This window comes from Choloepus didactylus, chromosome 13 (assembly GCF_015220235.1).
Source record: "Choloepus didactylus isolate mChoDid1 chromosome 13, mChoDid1.pri, whole genome shotgun sequence".
Classification (NCBI taxonomy): Eukaryota; Metazoa; Chordata; class Mammalia; order Pilosa; family Megalonychidae; genus Choloepus; species Choloepus didactylus.
The window spans coordinates 47,583,928-47,610,466 of NC_051319.1; the positions used below are offsets into that span (position 1 = coordinate 47,583,928).

Here is a 26,539-nt window from a genome sequence, read left to right on the forward strand (position 1 = left end):
AGGACAAGTCTGATGGGTAATTGCCAAAAGTCTCTTATGTCAAGTTTTCAGTAGTCTACAGCAAAAATGTGAAAAAGAACAATAAAGCAGATTATTTATTCTCTAAGGTTTTACTACATTAAAAGATTATGTCCTTCCTCTTTTTGGGAAGGAGGGGTGGAGAATAATGAAAATAGTTCTCTACCTCATGAAATAATGGTTTAAATAGAAAGTGCCTGGTTTTTGTATTTGTTGTTTTTAGGCAATATTACTTGGCCAAATGAGAACACAGCCATCAAACCACTATGCCAAACTTATCACCAATTTAAAGGAATCAAGAAAGTTCCCTCTACCCTAAAATCCACCCCCTGCCCACAACACATAGCAGGCAATTACTCTTCTAATAAATATACCTTGTAAGTGCTAAGTCATTATGTTCCCCCTCTTTTGCTGTATTTTCACAAGATGACTAACATCACAGGCAAAACAGACCCAAACAAAGCGAATTATAAATATTCAAAAAAAAATTATAATCAAAGAAAGTATATTGGTGACCTTGAATATCATTAAAAGTAGTCAAATTCTTATCAATATTATTTATGGCTAACCTTAAGTATCATCCACACTGAAAAAGGAAGTTTGTATTTATTAAGCTCCAGAAATGGAGACGAGGAAGGAGAGACAGAAGACAGAAAATGAGGACAAAAGAACTTAATAACTTCATACTAACTCTATTACATAAGTTTGTCACTAGCATTGACAAAACTGCAAAATTCACTCCGTTGAAAGTGACACAAAGCTCCCACACAACAACCATCTCTTCTCCACACACAACAAAAACAAGCATAAAGAACAAGGGTTTTTAGATCAGGCAGGCCTAAATTCCCTAGTTCAAAACTCAGATGTGCCCCTTACTTTGCGTGTGTGACCTTGAACAAGTCATTCAAGTCATTTTGTGGAGCCCCACTAGACAGTAAACTCCATAGGAGCAAAGACCACTTCTGCCTGACTCAGTACTGTAAAGTCTGGCCCAAAGCACTCAAATATCAGTTTCTCCTTGAATAAAATGAGGATGTTAACAGTATTTACTCACAGGGGTTATTTGAAGGATTAAATGAGATATTATGTATATAAAGCTACTGACACAGTGACTGATCATAGTAAATCTCAGTAAAAAGTTAACTGTAATTGGCATCAACTAGCAGCTATTAAATCAAAAAATATCATTTGAAGACGTTCAAATACTAATATACAAAGTCATTACCCAGTAAGTATAAATTGCTCAGTGGATAAAATATTTCACAAAAGCCTATAAATAGTTTCTAAACCACTGGGCTGGTAATCTAAAAATAGACGAACCTTAAATTGTGGGCAATAGATCCAAGTTATAAAAGACATTCAGCAGACTCCACATTTTTCTACTACAAAAAAACAAGCCATAAGCATCCTCCCTACTGACTTCCCAACCTCCCCTTCCGACGTCCCTGACGGTCAAGGTAGCCCCCTCCCCCGCGCTTAGGGGGAGGAGAGAGGAAACCTTGGAGCCGGGGGCCGGAATTGGGGAAGCCAGTATCCTTGCGGCCCAGACCCACCTTGAGCAGAATGGATGGCGGCAGCTGGTTGATGTCTGGGATGTCGGGGGGCGGTTCCCGGTAACAGTCGCAGGGGTTTTCGAGGGACTCCTGACAGTCCGCGTCGCCGCTTTCATGCTGCTGGGCGGGCGAGGGGGCAGCACCCCCAGCTCGGACAGCGTCCCCGCCTGCCCCGGTGGGGGCACCTTCGGAAGTGGGAGAGGTGGGCGGGAGACAGAGCGGCTGCGGGGGCTGCTCTGGGACCTGGCAGCAGCCGGCGTCGGGGGGCCGTGGCGGTGAGGCTCCTCCCCCCGCAGGCCCTCCCCCGCCGCCGCCGCCGCCGCTGCCGCAGCCCCCGCCACCACAGCGGGGCTGCTTGCAGGGGGTGCAAGCGGGGACCCCGGCCCCTTTCCGCTTGCACACCATCTCTGGGGGAGTAGGGGACTCGGGCGGCGGCGGCGACAGTCCCCGGAAGAGCTGCACGGCGGCGGCAGGCCCCAGGAAGTGCACGGGCCCCACGCTGGCCAGGAAGAGGCTCCGACCCTCTTGCTCCCAGGCGGCGGCAGCAGCCAGCCCCAGCTCTTTGCAACAAGAGGCAGGCGACGAGGCCGAAGCGGCGGCGGCGGCAGCGGCGGCGGCCGAAGACAGCAGGAAGCGGCAGGCAGCGGCGGCGCAGTCCTCGGCGGCCAGGGCCGCGTAGCGCTTCGCTAGGTGTTGCGAGGAGGCGGCGGCGGCGGCGGCGTAGGCCCCGTCCCTCGGCGGCGGCGAGAACGGCGGCTCCTCCTCTGGGCCGGCGGGGGCGGGCGCGCCGGGGCTGTGCACGATGAAGCAGAGCATGCAGGGCCCGCGAAAGAAGCAGTCCCGGCTCCGGGGCGCCGCCGGTTGAGGGGGCGCCTTGGCCGGGGATCGGCGGGGCAGCCTGAGCAGAGGGCGGCGGCGGCGGCACCAGCTACAACAGCGAGGCCTCTTCTGACTCGGGCGGTTACGCGGCTCCTTCGAGAGAAGGTGGCCCATATAGAAGGCCCCAAGGACGGGGACAGGGACAGGGACGGAGGGAGGCCCGGAGATGTGGGCTCCCGGCAGCGGGACAGGCCGCTCGCTGGCTCGGCCTCGGGCCCGCGGCAGGGTCGCCCGACCTGCGCGCGCGCGCACACACACACACACACACACACACACACGGGCACACACGCGACGGTGGGGGGTGGGCGTCAGGTGCGGGCTGCCCGGGCGCCCGACGGGGGCTACATGCTTTGCCCAGAAAAGCCGGGAGAACGATGGAGCGAGCTTTGGGGACGCGAGGGAGGGAGGAAGCCTGCCGGCTATGCGACCAGTCCGAGTCCGGGCCCGGCTCGCCGGCTCAATCAGTCAGCGCCGTGGCCGGGGGAGCGCCAGGTCCCCCTCGGACCAGTTTAACTGCGGCTCCGCGGGCAATGCGCGCACTCGTGATACGGCTGGGCTCTGCGGGTACGCGCGGCCCGTGCCGAAAGGGGGCGGAGTCGGCCGCGGCGGCGCGCTCGGGGCGGGTACGCCGGCTCCAGGCAGCTCACCCGGGACTACCGCCAGGCGGGGGACTATCGAAAAGATGCTGATCCGCTAGGGTACCGGGCTCGCGGGGTGCGGTGCGCGCTTCTCCTTCCGGGGGCCCAAGGTTTCATGGAGGCCGCTGCGCCCCCGCCCCCTTTTTGGAGAGGGAGGAGACGCTTCCGAGCCAGCTGTGTGACATCCGTTTGCACTGCCGCGCTGACGTCTAGAGGTGTAAGTTCAAGAGCTGCCATTGGCCAGGAGCCGCTCGGCTCCCCCCGGTACTTCGAGACCGAGGTCACTTAGGAACTGTAAACCGGGTCCCGCCAGAAGGGCTGGTCTAGGCCGGGGTACCCATCTGGTGGGTGGAGACGCGCGGCATTTGGGTGACGCGGGCCCATGTCCTGTGGGAGCTGATTCGTTGTGCGGCACCACTGTTTCTCCACTAGTTTTCATATTGTTGCTTGTGGCTTATACTGACTTTCCATAACTTTATTTCAAAATGAAGTCATATATCAAAATCAAAGCATATATAGCAGCAAAGAGATAAACAGTTTCTCAACCCAGTGAGTCAAACAACATCCCCGTACCCAAACTATAAATGATTTTATTGTCTGCACCCTCAGAATCCCATCCATCCATCCATCATGTACATTAAAAAATGACTGTGAGGTGCCTACTAAATGACAAACTTGCCAGGCGGTTCTTGGTGACTGAACTGAGAAAGAGGAAATAGGGTTTGCAGTCAAACAACCCTTTAAAAGGTTGAACGATAATGGGAGCAGAGAGAGAATAACGACAATGGTACACAGTATTGAAGGAAGCTTAGCTTTCACAAGGGAGAAATTTGGGGATGCTTAAATATTGATGGTAATGAGCCAGTATAAAGGAAGAGATAAGGGGATGAAAAAAAATCAATACAGCAAAGGCCCTGAGAAGATGGAATCAGGAATACCTTAGAAGAGATAGATACCTTCTTCATTATGATTGGAGGAAATGAGGAAAGGATAGATAAAGGATTAATACAGATGTCGGGAAGTTTGTGGCAGAAAGTTGAAAGAGTTCCTTTTTGATAGTTTCTGTTTTCCTTTAAGTGGAGTCTGATCACCTGTTGAAGGATGTAAGACAAGGGGCAGATGTTTTAAAAAGCTATTAAGATGAACTTGAAGAGAGCTGACTGGGGAAGCAGTATTGCAAGATTCAAGGCCCATCCTGGCTTGGAGACCAGTACTGATGTCTGCATGATTTTCACACTACAGTGGCCAGCCTCATTCAGCCTTCACCCAAACATGCCATCAAACCTTTGCTAATACCGGTCTCTTTGTTATGAATGACTATTACTTTAGGTCTGTCACACTTGGCGATTTCCCCCCTTTCTGAGCTTTATCACAGTGAGATGGTATTTCAAGAAAGTTAGAGGCAAAGATTGATTAAAGGGTTTTACGTAATCATTACTATCAAATATACTCTCCAAACTACATTCACCCTTAGATATTATCCACACAACTTTCATCCCTCTGCCTGTAGGGGTCTTCCAGTGTCTCAGACTCCATTAATGAATGACAGTAGGAAAGAAATGACTGGGGTTCCCTGAGGACTTATAACATATTCTTTGCCATCTCTACCAGGCTAAACTTTGAATAAAAGTGATAGAGGTGGGGAGAGGAGGTTCTAAACCTTTCCATGGAGAAAAAAAAAAAAAAGCAACAATAAAACTAAAAACGTATGTTTTGGTTTGAATTTATCATATCCCATACAAAAGATATGTTCTTTAATGCAATCTTGTGGGGGTGGACTTTTTAGTCTTTTGAGCAGTGTGGAACGTTTTGATTAGATCATTTCCATGAAGGTGTGGACCCTTCCCATTCAAGGTGGGTCTTATTAAGGACTCACTGGAGTCCTTTAAGAGAGCTCACAGACAGGAGCTCAGAGAAGCTGAGAGAGAGAGTCTGGAGAATAGCCAAGAGCTGACACAGACCCAGACGCTTGGAAACACTGGGAGATCCAGACAGAAGGACATTTGGAGATGCTAAGCTAAAAGAGGAAGCACAGAGTTTGCCCCGGAGAAGCTAAGAGTGGACTCCCAGACACTTAAAGAGAAATCCCCAATCTTAAATCCTTCAGAGAACTCCTATGCTAGCTAAGTCCCAAAACCCAGAGGCAATAGTCTTTTGAAGAACATCAACCCAGATGTATCTCCTTTTCCCATAATGTCAACACCCATTTTCAACATGAACAAGTTAGGGTGGTCACTGTCTAGACATCCCTGAAGATTGGGGCAGGGGGCACATCCCAGGAGAACCAAGCAGAGAGCTGAGAGAAGCAGAGAGAGACAGAATCGCAGAGACATTTTGGAGAAAGCCATTTTGAAACCAGAACCCAAGAGCAAAGGACAAGCAGATGCCAGCCACATGCCTCCTAGCTGCCAGAGGTGTTCCGGACACCATCAGCCTTTCTTTAGTGAAGGTATCTTGTTGATGCCTTAGTTTTCACACTTTTATGGCCTTAAAACAGTAAATTTGCAACCTAATAAATCCCCTTTATAAAAGCCAATTCATTTCTGGTATTTTGCATAATGGCAGCATTAGCAAACCAGGACAACACCTAATTGTTTGTGTTGTTGATGTTGTGGTACAAATTTATATGTTTTATTTTAATTCTCCTATCTGTTTTATAAATGCCTGTAGTAAGTATGTATTATTTTAATAATGTCAAATATGTTTCATAAACTTTTTAAAAAATAAGTTAATGTAATTTCTACCATTGTAGGAGGCAGAATTCTAAGATGACTGTCAAGATTCTCACTCCTGGCCTACCCACCATATATAATCCCCTCCTATAAGCCTGGGCAGGATATATGAATATGATGGGATATCACTCCCATGATTAGGGTATATTTTATATGACAAAGGTGAGGGGATTTTGCAGATGTAATTAAGGCCCCTAATCAGTTGAATGTAATCAAAAGAGATTATTCTGGGTTGGGTCTGTCCTAATCAATTGGGTCTTTGAAAGAAAATCTAGAGGTCAGAGCCAGAGAGAAGTCAGAGAAATTCATAGCAGCATCAGATACTTTCCTGTTGGCTTTTGTTCTAGTTTGCTAATGCTGTGGAATGCAAAACACCAGAGATGGATTGGCTTTTATAAAAAGGGGGTTTATTTATCTACACAGTTACAGTCTTAAGGCCATAAAGTGTCCAGGGTAACACATCAGTAATCAGGTACCTTCACTGGAGGATGGCCAATGGCGTCTGGAAAACTGTTAGCTGGGAAGGCACGTGGCTGGCATCTGCTCCAAAGTTCTGGTTTCAAAATGGCTTTCTCCCAGGACATTCCTCTCTCGCAAGCTTGCTCCTCTTCAAAACCTCACTCACAGCTGCACTGAGTTCCTTCTCTTTGAGTCAGCTCATTTATATGGCTCCACTGATCAAGGCCCACCCTGAATGGGTGGGGCCACATCTCCCTGGGAATATCTCATCAGGGTCATCACCCAATCACCCACAGCTGGGTGGGGCACATTCCAAGCAAATCTAATCAGCACCAAAACGTCTGCCCCACAAGATTACATCAAAGAAAATGGCATTTGGGGGACGCAATACATTCAAACCTGCACAGCTTTGAAGAAGCAAACTCCCATATTATAGAGAGGGCTACGTGGTAGGAAATGGCAGGTGGACTCTAGGAGATAAAAACAGCCCCCACTGATGGCCAGCAATATTCTGAATTCTGCCAACAACAGCATGAAGTTGGAAGAAGACAGAACTACAGAAATACAGATTTCATTATGATGACAAAGGCAGTATTCTACATGACTGGAAAAAAAAAAAAGAAAAAAAAAGGAAATGTACCAGTACTGAGCAATACCTGATATCCAATCCAGGCTGCATATACATAAAGTGATCTGACAACAAATATCATGCTTAAGAAAAATATTTTTATTCTTAGAACGTGAAAATTCCAGCCATTCTGACTATCCACCATCTTATTTCCCTGGTAAGTATTTTGAGAGAAACTTATATAATATAAAAAGAATTGGCATGACACTTAAAGCCTGCAAAAACAGAACCCAGTTAACTCATAACTGTAATGTATTTCTGTCTAAAATATGCACATTAACTCTAGTTTAAAAAGATTTAAAAACAAAAGACCACCCTGAATAATGGTTAAAACCTCTCATAGAAAAAAGCTCATCAGTTGTAACATTATTGGTATACAAGTGATGGATTTTTTTTTTTTTAGAAGATTTCTAATTTGAAGAAGTCATTCATTGAAAAATTTGTTTAAAATTGTGAGTAAGATGGTAACTCCCTGCCACCCTTCCTCAAAATGCTTTATCATAAATATTCTTTCTAATATTTAGTCACAGGAAAAAGAAAAGAGTAACTCCACAGAAGTGTTTCTCCAATAAGGTCCAAAAGCACATCAGAATTCTGAAGTGGGCATTAAAATGAAGTACATGTTAAATAAACTTCCTAGGTGATTATTCCACATTCTCAAATTTGAGAACTAATACCTTTGGGAAAACAGCACCATTTAAAAGCAATATCTTGAACATATTTCTGACATAGATGTCAGATTTCTTTATAAGTTTATGATTTGAAGTGAATACTGCTTTTTATATTAAACAAGTTTCAGGTATTATGATGAAAATAAATACCTTTCAATAAACATATATAAACATTTTCCTCTTGGTTTTTATTGCTTTCAGACATAGTTATTTGAAGAAAAGAGAGTATGGAGCCAGAAACTTCGGAAAAATTACATATCTAAAGAAATGTAGCTTCCAGAAAGGTGTTTATTAAGTACCCACAAATTTTAAATCATTCTAAAGTTAAGACTAGATAATTTATTACCTTAAAATTAAATTTTACTTAGATTGAACAATTATAATTAGTTTAGATGGTTCATGGTTACTTAAGTCCTTTTACATTAAAAAAGTATTTAAAATAAAGAACAGAAGGATGATATATATGACATCCTTTTAAATAATAAATTGCTAACACTGATGTTAATAAAAAATAGTCTGAAGAACTCTGCCTGTTCTAGTTTGCTAATGCTGCAGAATGCAAAACACCAGAGATGGATTGGCTTTTATAAAAAGGGGGTTTATTTGGCTATACAGTTACAGTCTTAAGGCCATAAAGTGTCCAAGGTAACACATCAATAATCGGGTACCTTCACTGGAGGATGGCAAATAGCGTCCGGAAAACCTCTGTTAGCTGGGAAGGCACATGGCTGGCGTCTGCTCCAAAGTTCTGGTTTCAAAATGGCTTCTCCCAGGACATTCCTCTCTAGCAAGCTTGCTCCTCTTCAAATAACATCACTCACAGCTGCACTGCGTCCAGTCTCTTTGAGTCAGCATGTTTTATATGGCTCCACTGATCAAGGCCCACCCTGAATGGGTGGGGTCATGCCTCCATGGGAGTAACCCACCAAAGTCACCACCCACAGCTGGGTGGGGCACATTCCAAGCAAATCTAACCAGCACCAAGAAGAAAGACCACAAAGATAATGGCATTTGGGGGACACAATACATTCAAACCGGCACACTGCCCCTGAAATATATTTTACTCTGTATTACACATATTACCTTAAAGAAATTCTCTTAAGATGAAAATGTGATATGTGAGAGTGTGTATATATGTGTGTCCTGAACATTTATTCATGTTTGCTTATTATTTTCTTGAATTTCATTGAAGATTCCATAAATATAATCCATATGTTTGGATAATGTGTTTTGGGGGGAAAAAGTGAGTATAGTTAAGATACGCTACCTGGAAAATACATTCTTTTCCTGTATACTAAATTATAAGAGTAAAATCTGGCATGCTTTTTAGGAAGTTTTCTTTGTGACTTGCATATGAAACATTAGCTTTCCTCCATTTACATATTCTATAACAAAGAACAATCTGCTTTCTGTTTGAGAGCAAGAATGCAGCTCAACAAGAAAAGGTTGATTGGATGCCTGCTCAAAAACATGCTTCTCTCTCTGTACCCAGTGGATATCCTCATCATCATTGACAAGCTCTTTTTTCACAGCTTTCATTACATAAATAACTTTTTTTTTTTAATCTCACTAATAGTACTTTGGCATAACTTCCTTTTCTGTTACTTGGAGAAAATAAAAATCCTGGAGGCGTAAATTGAATGAAGCTTTGCCACTTTCTCTGGTGTACATTGCCTCCTTTTCTTCACTGACTTGGTCCAAGTTCTCATGGCTTGAAGGATAACATAGAATTACTGTCTACACATGCATGGCTGACTGATCCATTGGCATCATTGGTTCTGGTGGCAAAGAAGGTTGCCCGTGTTCACTTGTGACAAGTTTGTGGCACTTCTTATGAACTGGTAGTTTGCAGTTGGTGCATTTATATCACTGATGTCCAAGTCCCCATATTCGGTCAGTGCAGATGGCACAGTGAACACAGCTTGAAAACTCTGACCATTTGCACAGTAAAGCTTTCTCCAGTGGCATGCACCTCAACAGTAAATGGATTTATCTTCTCCTGGACAGGGTATTCCAAGATGTTTTGGTACACGGGAATATGAATTAAAAGTTCAAACTCCTTGTGTAGCTCAAAAAGTCTCAAGGCTTCTCCTAACTCCAGTTGAGATGATATTGTACATAGCTCTCCTTCCTCATCTATCCATTTCTTGGTGAAAAGCTGTTCATTTTCAAAGAACACATCTCAAACCTCATTACTGAGGCCCTCAAAGGAGATCGAAGGTTCGAAATGTGTTATGATATCTCTGCGGTGGTAGGCTTTCACCCAAACCTGGAGAGAACAGCCACCCTCTATTCCAGTTATATCTCAACAACATTAATATATGCTTCATAGTCTCTTCCTAAGGATGTAGTTTTAGAGAATAGACTAAGAAGAAAATTAATAATCCCTTCCGGCACATTAGAGGGAATATTGGCTAAAGATCAAATTGGAGAATAATTACTCTGAATAGAAACTTTGAAGGGTGGGTTAACGGGAGAATAATAGTTTCTGGAATAAAATGTGAAAATGGAGTACACTTTCTGGGAAACCATCATTTTTTAGACTGTGTGGAGTGTATGTGTACTTGGGAAAGGCAGTAAGTGCAAAGGGGGAGAGATGGACGTGGAGAGGGCAGGAGTTTCTCATGTCTGCTCCCATCAATAATTTTCAAGAAACACAAAGCAATTCCTAACTTTAACTCATACTTTACATTTGACGGAGAAACTAATCCATACAAGAAAATTAAAATTTCAGGGTGGGAAAAATTCTGGCAGCTTTTTAATGAGACTGAGATAGGCATCGGGGCTTGGCTCATAATCTCAACCAACAGAGAAACCTTGAAAGGAGGAAACAAAAAAGGCAATAGAGAAATGACTTTAATAATTTTGGTGGGGTAGGTTCTTTCTAATAGCACTCAGCTTAGAAATTATCCCTTCCTGCCCCAGAAACATAGGGCTCAGCATCAAATTAAAGCCAAATGAGATAGCATTACACAGCTATTAGAATGGTTAAAATTGAGAAGATCAACTTAGCAAATGTTGGCGAGGCTGTGGAGCAACTGGAACCCTCATGGACTGATGATGGAAATGCAAAATGGTACAGCCATTTTGGAAAACATGTTGCCAGTTTCTTATAAAATTAAGCCTACATTTACCAAATGACTCAGCAATCTCACTACTAGGTATTTACCAAAGAGAACTCAAAACATGTTTAGACAAAAGCCTGTATGCAAATATTCATAGTACCTTTATTCATCATTGCCAAAAACTGCAAACAACTCTAAGTCTTTCCACTGGTAAACAGATAAACAAACTGTGATACATTCACACAATGGTTAAATCTTAAACACATTGTACTAAGTGAAATAAGTCAGACTCAAAAGACTACATACTGTATGATTCCATGTATGACTTTCCTGAAAAGGGAAAACTCTAAGGATAGAAAATAGAGTAATGGTTGTCAGGGTCTGGGGTTAGAGGGAGTTTAATACAAAGAGACAGGATGAAAATTTTGGGGGTGTTGGAAATATTCTCTGCTTGATTGTAATGGTGGTTACACAACAGCACTTGACAAACCATAACACTGTACACTACAAAAATTTTACATGATATAAATTATACCTCAATAAACAAAGGAATATAGGACATTAATTTATAAGACAACTGTGCCAGTTTGAATGTATTATGTCCCCCAGAAAAAGCCATATTCTTTGATGCAATCTTGTGGGGCAGACATAATAGTGGGGATTAAGTTGGAACGTTTGGATTAGATTGTTTGCATGGCGATGCGCCCCACCCAACTGTAGATGATAACTGATGGGATATTTCCATGGAGGCGTGGCCCCACCCATTCAGGGTGGGCCTTGATCAGTGGAGCCATATAAATGTGCTGACTCAGGGAGATGGAACTGAGTGCAGCTGTGAGTGATGTTTTGAAGAGGAGCAAGCTTGCTAGAGAGGAACGTCCTGGGAGAAAGCCATTTTGAAACCAGAACTTTGGAGCAGACGCCACCCACGTGACTTCCCAGTTAACAGAGGTTTTCGGGACGCCATTGGCCATCCTCCAGTGAAGGTACCCAATTACTGATGTGTTACCTTGGACACTTTATGGCCTTAAGACTGTAACTGTGTAGATAAATAAACCCCCTTTTTATAAAAGCCAATCCTTCTCTGGTGTTTTGCATTCCACAGCATTAGCAAACTAGAACAACAACTAAGACTCTTCAAAAATTTAATGTCATGAAAAAAAAAGTAGGATATTTGGACTAGATTTAAAGGAATTAAAAGTCAGAAATACCAAATGAAATGTTTGAACATAGAATGAATTCTGGTACGAAATAATCAAACACAAAACTAATAAAATTATCTTTGTACATTTGAGGATATTTGGATATAAACTGGATATTAGATCATATTCTATAATTATTGTTTAATTTAATAAAATATATAATTCTTAGGCATTAAAATAATATGTGGAAGAATGTCTTTTTTCTTAGGATATGCATACTGAAATACTTAAAGGTTAAATATAGGTATTTACAACTTTCAAATGATTCTGCTAAATGAAAGGGGAGGTAGAGAACATAAATGCTGATTATTATTGAAACTAGGTGAAGGATCTGTAGGTGGGCAGGCATTGCACCAACCAGATACTCTGTCCCTTAAGTTTAGTGGTAACCCTCTGTAATATCACCTTCATTATACATCAGATTTGTATATATATTTGTGGAAACTTCTATTTTGCTCCATTAATCATCAGTTGATTCCTATACCAATGCCATACTAATTTATTTGTTGTAATTTTATAATGTTTTTTATGTCTGATAGGTCAAGTCTCCCTTGTTATTCATTTTTTCCCAAAAATTCAGGGTTCATCACATCAATTTAACCTTCCAGATAAATATTAGAACCAGATAAATAATTTGTCAGTGTCCATTTGTACTTTGATTAGCATTGAATTAAATTTATAAATTAATTTGTGGAAAGTTCTTTTATATATATATATATATGGACTCTTGTTACAGGAACATGATATGTTTCTACATTTACTCAAATCTTTCCTTATATCCCTCAGTAAAGTGTTGTGCTTTCTAGGATATTTTTCATTCTTTATTCCTAATTTATAATGGTTTTGCTACTGTGAATTGATTGGTTTTTCCATTATATTATTTAATTGCTAATTGCTCATCCATAAATGTGTCTGTTTGGATATGTTATGTCTCCCACAAAAAGCCATGATCTTTAATCCAGTCTTGTGGAGACAGATGTGTTAGTGTTGATTAGGTTGGAACCTTTGAATGAGATTGTTTCCCTGGAGATGTGACACACCCAACTTGGGTGATAACTTTGATTAGATTATTTCTATGTAGGTATTACCCTGTCCATTCTGTGTGGGTCTTAATTAAATCACAGGAGCCCTGTAAGAACTCAGACAGAAGGAGCTCAGTGCTTCAGCCAAGAGAGACATTTTGGAGACAGCCATTGAAAACAGACTTTTGCTGACACTTTGGAGATACTAGCCCAGAGTTTGTCCCAAGAAGCTAAGCCTAGAGATATTTTGGAGAACGCCATTTTGAAACACAACCTGGGAGCAAGCAGATGCCAGACACATGCCTTCCAAGCTAACAGAGATTTTCTGGATGCCAATGGCCTTTCTCCAGTAAAGGTATACTCATGTTTATGCCTTGGTTTGGAAACTTTTATGGCTGTAGAACTGTAAATTTGTAACTACATAAAACCCCTTTATAAGAGCCAATCCATTTCTGGTATTTTTTCATAACAGCAGCATTAGCAAACTGGAACAATAAGGATATAGTGATTTCTGTGTAATTATTTTGTTACAGGCCACTCTAATGAATTTACTTGTTCTTACATCTTTTCAATTAAATTTTTAGGTACAGACTATCTTATCTTCATTTAACTGACAATTTAATTTTACTTGTTCTCTTAATAAATAACTTTCATTTCTTTTTCTTAATATTTTTCATTTGCATAACATTTTCAAAATAATATTAAATAATATGAAGCAGCTAGCAAAGTTGTTTTATACCAGACATTTTTTAAACTTAATGACTAGTGCTTCCCACATTAAGTATGATTTTGGCTATTTGTTTGAGATAAATATTCTTTATCTTGCATTCCTGTTTTTCTATTAAAAAAAAAAAAACAGCAGTGCAGTTGGATATAATTGAATGTATTTTTAGTATTTATCTTAAGAATTATATGGTTTTCTCCTTTGACCTATTGACATGATAACATACATTAATAAATTAGTCATCCTTACATTTCTAGAATAAACTTTACTTTATTGCATTGTGTTATTCTAATATGATGCTACAGGCATTTTGTTTATATTTTATTTAGAATTTTTGAATCTGTATTTATGAGTTGGACTGGTTTATATTTTGTAATTGTTCTTTATTTTTAAAAAAGCTTTCTCATGTTGATTTGGGATACTATTGAAGTGTTTGTCGTTTTTTCACACTAAATAATTATCATTATTATAATATTATCACTAAAATAATTACCATTATTTTATTATTTTTCAGTTTTCATGTGAAATAAAAAATATGGCTTTCATAAGCAATGCAGGGAAGCCAGGAGTTTTAGAAGAGAGTGACAGTTTTGACCACATAAAAAACATTATATAGTTTTGTATAGTTAATGGCATATATAAGTGACTCAAAAGCCTGGAAGAAAATAAATGACAGTAATAAACCAAAGAGTTAATAACTCTAATATTTAGAGGAATTCAAGAAGTTAATAATAAAAATATATAAACAGTCCAACAGGAAAAAATGGGCAAAGTATATGAAAATAAATACTTGAAAAAAATAAAAATAATTAATAAATATATGAAAATATATTCAACTTCATTTTGGTTAGGAAAATTCAAGTTACATAATGATGAGATACAATTTTTAACCTATCAGACTGACAAAAATATAAAAGATGAATACAAACCAGTGTTGGTGAGTGTGTAGGGCCTGGTATTCGTATACTCTTGTTTTTCTACAATCTTTTGGAAAAGCAAATTGGAAAGATCTATTAAAATAAAAATATTTATATCCATTTCCCCAGAATTTGTTCTATAGAAATAATATACAAGAATATTCAGATACAGGTACAAAGATTTCCGTTGACTGTTTTTTTTTTTTACAATGGCAAAATATCAGAAACCTCTTAAAGGGCTGTTAATAGAGGAATGGTTGAATAAATTATAATGCACCACCATAGAAAAAAGACTGAACATCCCTTAAAATTACTGAGGCAAATCTTCACATTCTGACTAAAAAGATGCCCACAATAAATTGTTATAAGTAAAAGGCAAATTGCAGATTTATAAATTCTATTGTGTGATTCTAGGTACTTAAAAATATTTGTGTGCTTAGTGTACATAGATATGTCTTTATGAACTTGGGAAAAATTTGGCATTGATACACATGATATTGTTGGTAGTGGTAACCACTAGTAATTGGGGGTGGGGTGGGGAGGGAGTTTGGGAGGACCCAAGTGGGAATTTCACCTACTGCTTTACTGATGCTTTATATTACTTTAAAATGCTAAAAGGCTTTGGGGTGATTTTTACTTTTCTTTTGGTAAGATGACTCAAAAAAGTTGAAGAGGAGTTTATCTAAAACCTTATCAATTTTGATATGTGTACAATGAGAAGATCAGGACTCATCCATCACTTTAAAAAATTTCAAAATATAACACAGAATGGTCTTCCACTGGAATTCTTTCCAGAAGACTTTTCACTCTTTCCAAAATTGAATACTTCTTAAAAGGATGCATATCTACACTGAGGTATTCACAATAGTGTACTTCTACATTTGAAAGCAATTCCAAATAAGAATTTAGAAAAACATTTTCAGTGATATCAGTCAGCATCATTGGAAAAGTATATATGCATTTCACGGATAATATAGGCAGCTCACAATGCAAAATATTCACTTGTGAATTATTACTAATGTTACAGTGATAGGAAATTATGGGAGTAGAAATTTCCTCTTCTATTTGAGAAAGCTGGAGAAATGTTACTGAGGTCTTTATGTCATCAACAAAAGTTGTTTGGAATGTATGACACATTTCCCACACATCTTTATTAAACATGTTACTACATATGCAGGTCAAATTGGAAATGTTTATTCAACTCAAATATAACTGACCTGTAGAAAAAAGACTAGGTCTCAATAAATAATTGTAGTCTGAAAGAGTGAATGAATGGACGAATCAATAGGAAGGATCAGATGTTCACTAGATTGTAAACTCTGGGAGGAAAGGAATGGGTCTTCCTCATTCAAAGTTGCATCCCCAGTCCCTGACCCATAGTTGGTGCTCAATGAATGTAGAACAAATGATCCAAATGGTATCCTCCCTTTTCCTAGGTGTGGAACTGACCTTTTATAATTAGTTATGGTTTTCTTAACCCATTACTAAAGGATACATTTTTAAAAAATATAAAATCATGAGGCTTTTACAAAAATAAAATTAAAATGTGTTAAAGAATTTTTTAACTCAATAAATGAGGCAACTAGAAAAGTGTTAAACACCAATTCAAGGAGCTTCCAAAGACAAGATGCAAGCTGAGGCAATCACAAGTACTAAAATAAATTTGTTAATAGATGCAAAATTGGTAAAAATCTACAGGGAAAGAAAAAATTGCCTCTTCACCCAGAAAAATTATTACATTACCATCAGTTTACTACAACTAACAGAACGGTTGAATAGCTCAGAGACAATCAGAAGAATAAATCAAGAAAAAAAATTCCATATACAGTAGTGACTAAAAGACTCAAATATCCAGGAATAAATCTAACCAGGATGTAAAGGATTTGTACACAGAAAACTTCAAAATGTTTCTAAAAGAAATCAAAGAAACCTAAATAAATAGAACACTTGTGTTCATGGATTTGAAGACTAACTATTGTTAAGATGCCAATTCTAGCCAAAGTGATTTACAAATTCAGTGCAATCCCAATCAAAATCCCAACATTCTTCTTTGCAGAAATGGAAAAGTCTATTGTCAAATTTATATGAAAAAAAAAAGATAAATGGGACCTCATGAAAATTTAAAACTTTTATGCATCAAAGGATCTTATCACAAAATTTAAAAGACAACCTGGAAAGCCTATGGAAGATGGCAGACTGGTGAGCTGTAAGTTTTAGTTACTCCTCCAGGAAAGTAGGTAAAAAGCCAGGAACTGCGTGGACTGGACACCACAGAGCAATCTGTCTTTGGGCATACTTCATACAACACTCATGAAAACGTGGAACTGCTCAGATCAGCGAAATCTGTAAGTTTTTGCGGCCAGGGGACCCGCGCCCCTCCCTGCCAGGCTCAGTCCCGGGGGAGGAGGGGCACTCAGCTCCGGGAAGGAGAAGGGAGAACTGCAGTGGCTGCTCTTATCGAAAACTCATTCTACTGATTCAAACTCCAACCATAGATAGACTGAGACCAGACACCAGAGACTCTGAGAGCAGCCAGCCCAGCAGAGAGGAGACAGGCATAGAAAAAAAACAACACGAAAAACTCCAAAATAAAAGCAGAGGATTTTTGGAGTTCTGGTGAACACAGAAAGGGGAAGGGCGGAGCTCAGGCCTTGAGGCGCATATGCAAATCCCGAAGCAAAGCTGATCTCTCTGCCCTGTGCACCTTTCCTTAATGGCCCTGGTTGCTTTGTCTATTAGCATTTCAATAACCCATTAGATCTCTGAGGAGGGCCGTTTTTTTTTGTTTTGTTTTTTTTTTTAAATCCTTTTTGCTTTTTCTAAAACAATTATTCTAAGAAGCTCAATACAGAAAGCTTCAAAGAATTGCAATTTGGGCACGTCAAGTCAAGAGCAGAACTAAGAGAGCTCTGAGACAAAAGGCAATAATCCAGTGGCTGAGAAAATTCACTAAACAACACAACGTCCCAAGAAAAGGGGGGTGTCCGCTCACAGCCACCATCCTGGTGGACAGGAAACACTCCTGCCCATCGCCAGCCCCATAGCCCAGAGCTGCCCCAGACAACCCAGTGTGACGGAAGTGCTTCAAATAACAGGCACACACCACAAAACTGGGCGTGGACATTAGCCTTCCCTGCAACCTCAGCTGAATGTCCCAGAGCTGGGAAGGTGGAGCAGTGTGAATTAACAAAGCCCCATTCAGCCATCATTTGAGCAGACTGGGAGCCTCCCTACACAGCCCAGCAGCCCAGAACTGCCCTGGGGGGACGGCACTCACCTGTGACATAGCACAGTCATCCCTCAACAGAGGACCCGGGGTGTACAGCCTGGAAGAGGGGCCCACTTGCAAGTCTCAGGAGCCATACGCCAATACCAAAAACTTGTGGGTCAGTGGCAGAGACAAACTGTGGCAGGACTGAACTGAAGGATTAGCCTATTGCAGCAGCTTTAAAACTCTAGGATCATCAGGGAGATTTGATTGTTAGGGCCACCCCCCCTCCCCGACTGCCCAGAAACACGCCCCACATACAGGGCAGGCAACACCAACTACACACGCAAGCTTGGTACACCAATTGGGCCCCACAAGACTCACTCCCCCACTCACCAAAAAGGCTAAGCAGGGGAGATCTGGCTTGTGGAGAACAGGTGGCTCGTGGACGCCACCTGCTGGTTAGTTAGAGAAAGTGTACTCCACGAAGCTGTAGATCTGATAAATTAGAGATAAGCACTTCAATAGGTCTACAAACCCTAAAAGAACCCTATCAAGTTCAGCAAATGCCACGAGGCCAAAAACAACAGAAAATTATAAAGCATATGAAAAAACCAGACGATATGGATAACCCAAGCCCAAGCACCCAAATCAAACGACCAGAAGAGACACAGCACCTAGAGCAGCTACTCAAAGAACTAAAGATGAACAATGAGACCATAGTACGGGATATGAAGGAAATCAAGAAGACCCTAGAAGAGCATAAAGCAGACATTGCAAGACTAAATAAAAAAATGGATGATCTTATGGAAATTAAAGAAACTGTTGACCAAATTAAAAAGATTCTGGACACTCATAGTACAAGACTAGAGGAAGTTGAACAACGAATCAGTGACCTGGAAGATGACAGAATGGAAAATGAAAGCATAAAAGAAAGAATGGGGAAAAAAATTGAAAAACTCGAAATGGACCTCAGGGATATGATAGATAATATGAAACGTCCGAATATAAGACTCATTGGTGTCCCAGAAGGGGAAGAAAAGGGTAAAGGTCTAGGAAGAGTATTCAAAGAAATTGTTGGGGAAAACTTCCCAAATCTTCTAAACAACATAAATACACAAATCATAAATGCTCAGCGAACTCCAAATAGAATAAATCCAAAAAAACCCACTCCGAGACATATACTGATCACACTGTCAAACATAGAAGAGAAGGAGCAAGTTCTGAAAGCAGCAAGAGAAAAGCAATTCACCACATACAAAGGAAACAGCATAAGAATAAGTAGTGACTACTCAGCAGCCACCATGGAGGCGAGAAGGCAGTGGCACGATATATTTAAAATTCTGAGTGAGAGGAATTTCCAGCCAAGAATACTTTATCCAGCAAAGCTCTCCTTCAAATTTGAGGGAGAGCTTAAATTTTTCACAGACAAAGAAATGCTGAGAGAATTTGCTAACAAGAGACCTACCCTACTGGAGATACTCAAGGGAGCCCTACAGACAGAGAAACAAAGACAGGACAGAGAGACTTGGAGAAAGGTTCAGTACTAACGAGATTCGGTATGGGTACAATAAAGGATATTAATAGAGAGAGGGAAAAATATGGCAAACATAATCCAAAGGATAAGATGGCCGATTCAAGAAATGCCTTCACGGTTTTAACGTTGAATGTAAATGGATTAAACTCCCCAATTAAAAGATATAGATTCGCAGAATGGATCAAAAAAAAATGAACCATCAATATGTTGCATACAAGAGACTCATCCTAGACACAGGGACACAAAGAAACTGAAAGTGAAAGGATGGAAAAAAATATTTCATGCAAGCTACAGCCAAAAGAAAGCAGGTGTAGCAATATTAATCTCAGATAAAATAGACTTCAAATGCAGGGATGTTTTGAGAGACAAAGAAGGCCACTACGTACTAATAAAAGGGGCAACTCAGCAAGAAGAAATAACAATCGTAAATGTCTATGCACCCAATCAAGGTGCCACAAAATACATGAGAGAAACACTGGCAAAACTAAAGGAAGCAATTGATGTTTCCACAATAATTGTGGGAGACATCAACACATCACTCTTTCCTATAGATAGATCAACCAGACAGAAGACCAATAAGGAAATTGAAAACCTAAACAATCTGATAAATGAATTAGATTTAACAGACATATACAGGACATTACATCTCTAATCACCAGGATACACATACTTTTCTAGTGCTCATGGAACTTTCTCCAGAATAGATCATATGCTGGGACATAAAACAAGCCTCAATAAATTTAAAAAGATTGAAATTATTCAAAGCACATTCTCTGACCACAATGGAATACAATTAGAAGTCAATAACCATCAGAGACTTAGAAAATTCACAAATACCTGGAGGTTAAACAACACACTCCTAAGCAATGAGTGGGTTAAAGAAGAAATAGCGAGAGAAATTGCTAAATATATAGAGACGAATGAAAATGAGAACACAACATACCAAAACCTATGGGATGCAGCAAAAGCAGTGCTAAGGGGGAAATTTATAGCACTAAACGCATATATTAAAAAGGAAGAAAGAGCCAAAATCAAAGAACTAATGGATCAACTGAAGAAGCTAGAAAATGAACAGCAAACCAATCCTAAACCAAGTAGAAGAAAAGAAATAACAAGGATTAAAGCAGAAATAAATGACATAGAGAACAAAAAAACAATAGAGAGGATAAATATCACCAAAAGTTGGTTCTTTGAGAAGATCAACAAGATTGACAAGCCCCTAGCTAGACTGACAAAATCAAAAAGAGAGAAGACCCATATAAACAAAATAATGAATGAAAAAGGTGACATAACTGCAGATCCTGAAGAAATTAAAAAAATTATAAGAGGATATTATGAACAACTGTATGGCAACAAACTGGATAATGTAGAAGAAATGGACAATTTCCTGGAAACATATGAACAACCTAGACTGACCAGAGAAGAAATAGAAGACCTCAACCAACCCATCACAAGCAAAGAGATCCAATCAGTCATCAAAAATCTTCCCACAAATAAATGCCCACGGCCAGATGGCTTCACAGGGGAATTCTACCAAACTTTCCAGAAAGAACTGACACCAATCTTACTCAAACTCTTTCAAAACATTGAAAAAAATGGAACACTACCTAACTCATTTTATGAAGCTAACATCAATCTAATACCAAAACCAGGTAAAGATGCTATAAAAAAGGAAAACTACCGGCCAATCTCCCTAATGAATATAGATGCAAAAATCCTCAACAAAATACTTGCAAATCGAATCCAAAGACACATTAAAAAAATCATACACCATGACCAAGTGGGGTTCATTCCAGGCATGCAAGGATGGTTCAACATAAGAAAAACAATCAATGTATTACAACACATTAAAAACTCGAAAGGGAAAAATCAATTGATCATCTCAATAGATGCTGAAAAAGCATTTGACAAAATCCAACATCCCTTTTTGATAAAAACACTTCAAAAGGTAGGAATTGAAGGAAATTTCCTCAACATGATAAAGAGCATATATGAAAAACCCACAGCCAGCATAGTACTCAATGGTGAGAGACTGAAAGCCTTCCCTCTAAGATCAGGAACAAGACAAGGATGCCCGCTGTCACCACTGTTATTCAACATTGTGCTGGAAGTGCTAGCCAGGGCAATCCGGCAAGACAAAGAAATAAAAGGCATCCAAATTGGAAAAGAAGAAGTAAAACTGTCATTGTTTGCAGATGATATGATCTTATATCTAGAAAACCCTGAGAAATCAATGATACACCTACTAGAGCTAATAAACAAATTTAGCAAAGTAGCGGGATACAAGATTAATGCACATAAGTCAGTAACGTTTCTATATGCTAGAAATGAACAAACTGAAGAGACACTCAAGAAAAAGATACCATTTTCAATAGCAACTAAAAAAATCAAGTACCTAGGAATAAACTTAACCAAAGATGTAAAAGACCTATACAAAGAAAACTACATAACTCTACTAAAACAAATAGAAGGGGACCTTAAAAGATGGAAAAATATTCCATGTTCATGGATAGGAAGGCTAAATGTCATTAAGATGTCAATTCTACCCAAACTCATCTACAGATTCAATGCAATCCCAATCAAAATTCCAACAACCTACTTTGCAGACTTGGAAAAGCTAGTTATCAAATTTATTTGGAAAGGGAAGATGCCTCGAATTGCTAAAGATACTCTAAAAAAGAAAAACGAAGTGGGAGGACTTACACTCCCTGACTTTGAAGCTTATTATAAAGCCACAGTTGCCAAAACAGCATGGTACTGGCACAAAGATAGACATATAGATCAATGGAATCGAATTGAGAATTCAGAGATAGACCCTCAGATCTATGGCCGACTGATCTTTGATAAGGCCCTCAAAGTCACTGAACTGAGCCATAATGGTCTTTTCAACAAATGGGGCTGGGAGAGTTGGATATCCATATCCAAAAGAATGAAAGAGGACCCCTACCTCACCCCCTACACAAAAATTAACTCAAAATGGACCAAAGATCTCAATATAAAAGAAAGTACCATTAAACTCCTAGAAGATAATGTAGGAAAACATCTTCAAGACCTTGTATTAGGAGGCCACTTCCTAGACTTTACACCCAAAGCACAAGCAACAAAAGAGAAAATAGATAAATGGGAACTCCTCAAGCTTAGAAGTTTCTGCACCTCAAAGGAATTTCTCAAAAAGGTAAAGAGGCAGCCAACTCAATGGGAAAAATTTTTTGGAAACCATGTATCTGACAAAAGACTGATATCTTGCATATACAAAGAAATCCTACAACTCAATGACAATAGTACAGACAGCCCAATTATAAAATGGGCAAAAGATATGAAAAGACAGTTCTCTGAAGAGGAAATACAAATGGCCAAGAAACACATGAAAAAATGTTCAGCTTCACTAGCTATTAGAGAGATGCAAATTAAGACCACAATGAGATACCATCTAACACCGGTTAGAATGGCTGCCATTAAACAAACAGGAAACTACAAATGCTGGAGGGGATGTGGAGAAATTGGAACTCTTATTCATTGTTGGTGGGACTGTATAATGGTTCAGCCACTCTGGAAGTCAGTCTGGCAGTTCCTTAGAAAACTAGATATAGAGCTACCATTCGATCCAGCGATTGCACTTCTCGGTATATACCCGGAAGATCGGAAAGCAGTGACACGAACAGATATCTGCACGCCAATGTTCATAGCAGCATTATTCACAATTGCCAAGAGATGGAAACAACCCAAATGTCCTTCAACAGATGAGTGGATAAATAAAATGTGGTATATACACACGATGGAATACTACGCGGCAGTAAGAAGGAACGATCTGGTGAAACATATGACAACATGGATGAACCTTGAAGACATAATGCTGAGCGAAATAAGCCAGGCACAAAAAGAGAAATATTATATGCTACCACTAATGTGAACTTTGAAAAATGTAAAACAAATGGTTTATAATGTAGAATGTAGGGGAACTAGCAGTAGAGAGCAATTAAGGAAGGGGGAACAATAATCCAAGAAGAACAGATAAGCTATTTAACGTTCTGGGGATGCCCAGAAATGACTATGGTCTGTTAATTTCTGATGGATGTAATAGGAACAAGTTCACTGAAATGTTGCTATATTATGTAACTTTCTTGGGGTAAAGTAGGAACATGTTGGAAGTTAAGCAGTTATCTTAGGTTAGTTGTCTTTTTCTTACTCCCTTGTTATGGTCTCTTTGAAATGTTCTTTTATTGTATGTTTGTTTTCTTTTTAACTTTTTTTTTCATACAATTGATTTAAAAAAGAAGGGAAAGTTAAAAAAAAAAAAAGAAAGAAAAAAGACAAACAAGGAAAAAAAAAAAAAAGATGTAGTGCCCCCTTGAGGATCCTGTGGAGAATGCAGGGGTATTCGCCTACCCCACCTCCATGGTTGCTAACATGACCACAGACATAGGGGACTGGTGGTTTGATGGGTTGAGCCCTCTACCATAAGTTTTACCCTTGGGAAGACGGTTGCTGCAAAGGAGAGGCTAGGCCTCCCTGTATTTGTGCCTAAGAGTCTCCTCCTGAATGCCTCTTTGTTGCTCAGATGTGGCCCTCTCTCTCTGGCTAAGCCAACTTGAAAGGTGAAATCACTGCCCTCCCCCCTACGTGGGATCAGACACCCAGGGAAGTGAATCTCCCTGGCAACGTGGAATATGACTCCCGGGGAGGAATGTAGACCCGCCATGGTGGGATGGAGAACATCTTCTTGACCAAAAGGGGGATGTGAAAGGAAATGAAATAAGCTTCAGTGGCAGAGAGATTCCAAAACGAGCCGAGAGATCACTCTGGTGGGCACTCTTACGCACACTTTAGATAACCTTTTTTAGGTTCTAAAGAATTGGGGTAGCTGGTGGTGGATACCTGAAACTATTAAACTACAACCCAGAACCCATGAATCTCGAAGACAGTTGTATAAAAATGTAGCTTATGAGGGGTGACAGTGGGATTGGGGATGCCATAAGGACCAAACTCCACTTTGTCTAGTTTATGGATGGATGTGTAGAAAAGTAGGGGAAGGAAACAAACAGACAAAGGTACCCAGTGTTCTTTTTTACTTCAATTGCTCTTTTTCACTCTAATTATTATTCTTGTTATTATTGTGTGTGTGCTAATGAAGGTGTCAGGGATTGATTTAGGTGATGAATGTACAACTATGTAATGGTACTGTAAACAATCGAAAGTACAATTTGTTTTGTATGACTGCGTGGTATGTGAATATATCTCAATAAAATGATGATTAAAAAATAAAAATAAATAAATAAATAAAAAGAAAGCCTATGGATCACACTCCCTTTCTCCAGTGTCTGGATGGATGAGTAGAAAAATGGGGACAAGAACTAAATGAAAAATAGGGTGGGATGGGAGGGATGATTTGAGTATTCTTTTTTTTATTTTTTATTCTTATTCTTATTATCTCTGCTGTAAGGAAAACGTTCAAATTGGGGTGATGAATGCACAACTATATGATGGTACTGTGAAAAGCTGATTGTACACCATGGATGATTGTATGGTATGTGAATATATCTCAATAAAACTGAATTTAATTAAAAAAAAAAAAAAAAAGACAACCTGCACAATGCCAGAAAATATTTTCAAACCACATGACTGATTGATGGTTTAATGTCCAGATATATAAAGAAATCCTTCAACTCAACAACACAAAGACAAACAACCCAATTTTAAAAATGGGCAAAAGACTTGCATAGACATTTCTGCAAAGAAGATATGCATATGGCCAAAAAAAAGCATATGAAGAAATGCACAACATCATTGGCCATTGGAAAAATGCAAATCAAAACTATAATGAGACACCATTTCATGTCCACTAGAATGACTACTATTTTAATAAAACAGAAAATTACAAGAGTTGGAGAGGATGTGGAGAAATAGGAACACTCATTGCTAGTGGCAGTGTAAAATTTTGCAGCCACTGTGGAAGGCAGTTTGGTAATGGGGAGTTAAGTCTTAATTGGTACAGAGTTTCTGTTTAGGGTGGTGGAAGAATTTTGGTAATGGATGGTGGTTGTGCTGGTTTGAATCTATTATGTCCTCCACAAAAGTCATGCTCTTTAATGCTGTTTGTGGGGGCAGACTTATTAGTCTTTGGATTAGGGAGGAGCCTTTTAATTAGATTGTTTCCATGGAGATGCGACCCACACAGCTGTAGGTGAGATCTGTTAATTAGATCATTTCCATTAAGGTGTGACTCTGCCCATTCTGGGTGGGTCTTGATTAGATCACTGGAGTCCTTTAAGAGCGCTCACAGAGAGAAGGAGCTCAGAGAAGCTGAGAGAGACATTTTGGAGAGAAGCTAAGGTATGTAATCTAAAGTTTGCCCCTGGGAGAAGCTAAAAGCCGACACAAACCCAGACACTTGAAAATGCAGACAAAAAGATGTTTGGGGATGCTAAGCTAGGAGACGAAACCCAGAGTTTGCCCCAGAGATTCTAAGAGAGGACCCTCTGCCCCACTCCCCCACCCCCACCCCACCCCAGACGCTTAGAGAGAAACACCCTGGGAGAAAAAGCAAGGATGCACAGGAGCTGAGAGAAGCTAAGAGAGACAGAAGACCAGAGACATTTTAGAGAAAGCCATTTTGAAACTAGAACCTAGGAGTGAAGGATTAGTAGACACCAGCCATGTGCCTTCCTAGCTGACAGAGGTGTTCTGGACACCATCGGCCTTTCTTTAGTGAAGGTATCCTCTTGTTGATACCTTAGTTTGGACACTTCTATGGCCTTCAAACTGTAAATTTATAACCTAATAAATCCCCTTTATAAAAGCCAATCCATTTCTGTTATTTTGCATAATGGCAGCTTTAGCAAACCAGAACAGTGGTGATGGTAGCACAACACTGTGAACATAATTAACAACAATGAATTATATATTTAAATGTGGTTGAAGAGAAATTTTAGGTTGTATATATGTTGTGACAATAAAAATTTTGAAAAAACTGTATAACTATACAACACAATGAACCCTAATATAAACTATAAACTATATTTAATAGTACAATTATAATATTATTTCATCAGTTGTAACAAAGGTACCACACTAATGCGAAAAGTTAATAATAGGGAAAACTTTGTGTATGAGTCAGGCAGTATTTGCAAACTCTGTATTTTCTGCAGAATTTTTTCTATAAGCTTATAAATTCTCTTAAAAAAAATTAAAAAATAATCAATTGCATCTCCACCAGCACAAATCATTTGCATTTCTCAAGACAAGAATAATTTCCATTAACATTGCTGGGACACAAGGAAAGATTCAGA

The 26,539-nt window shown here is 39.7% G+C and overlaps 1 protein-coding gene and 1 pseudogene across 3 annotated transcripts in view; both read right to left on the reverse strand.

Moving 5' to 3' along the window:
• Positions 1-3,176, reverse strand: part of FBXL17 (F-box and leucine rich repeat protein 17) — a 564,196-nt gene extending 561,020 nt beyond the window's left edge. For 2 of the 3 annotated variants that reach the window (XM_037801526.1, XM_037801528.1), the window contains exon 1: positions 1,572-3,175. In XM_037801526.1, the coding sequence (XP_037657454.1) occupies positions 1,572-2,564 (993 nt within the window). In that variant the 5' untranslated portion in view covers positions 2,565-3,175. Of the gene's footprint in view, positions 1-1,571 lie in introns of all 3 variants that reach the window. The other variant, XM_037801527.1, reaches the window with a different exon arrangement.
• Positions 3,177-8,831: 5,655 nt separating this feature from the next.
• LOC119507687 lies at positions 8,832-12,942 on the reverse strand (annotated as a pseudogene).
• Positions 12,943-26,539: the final 13,597 nt, after the last annotated feature.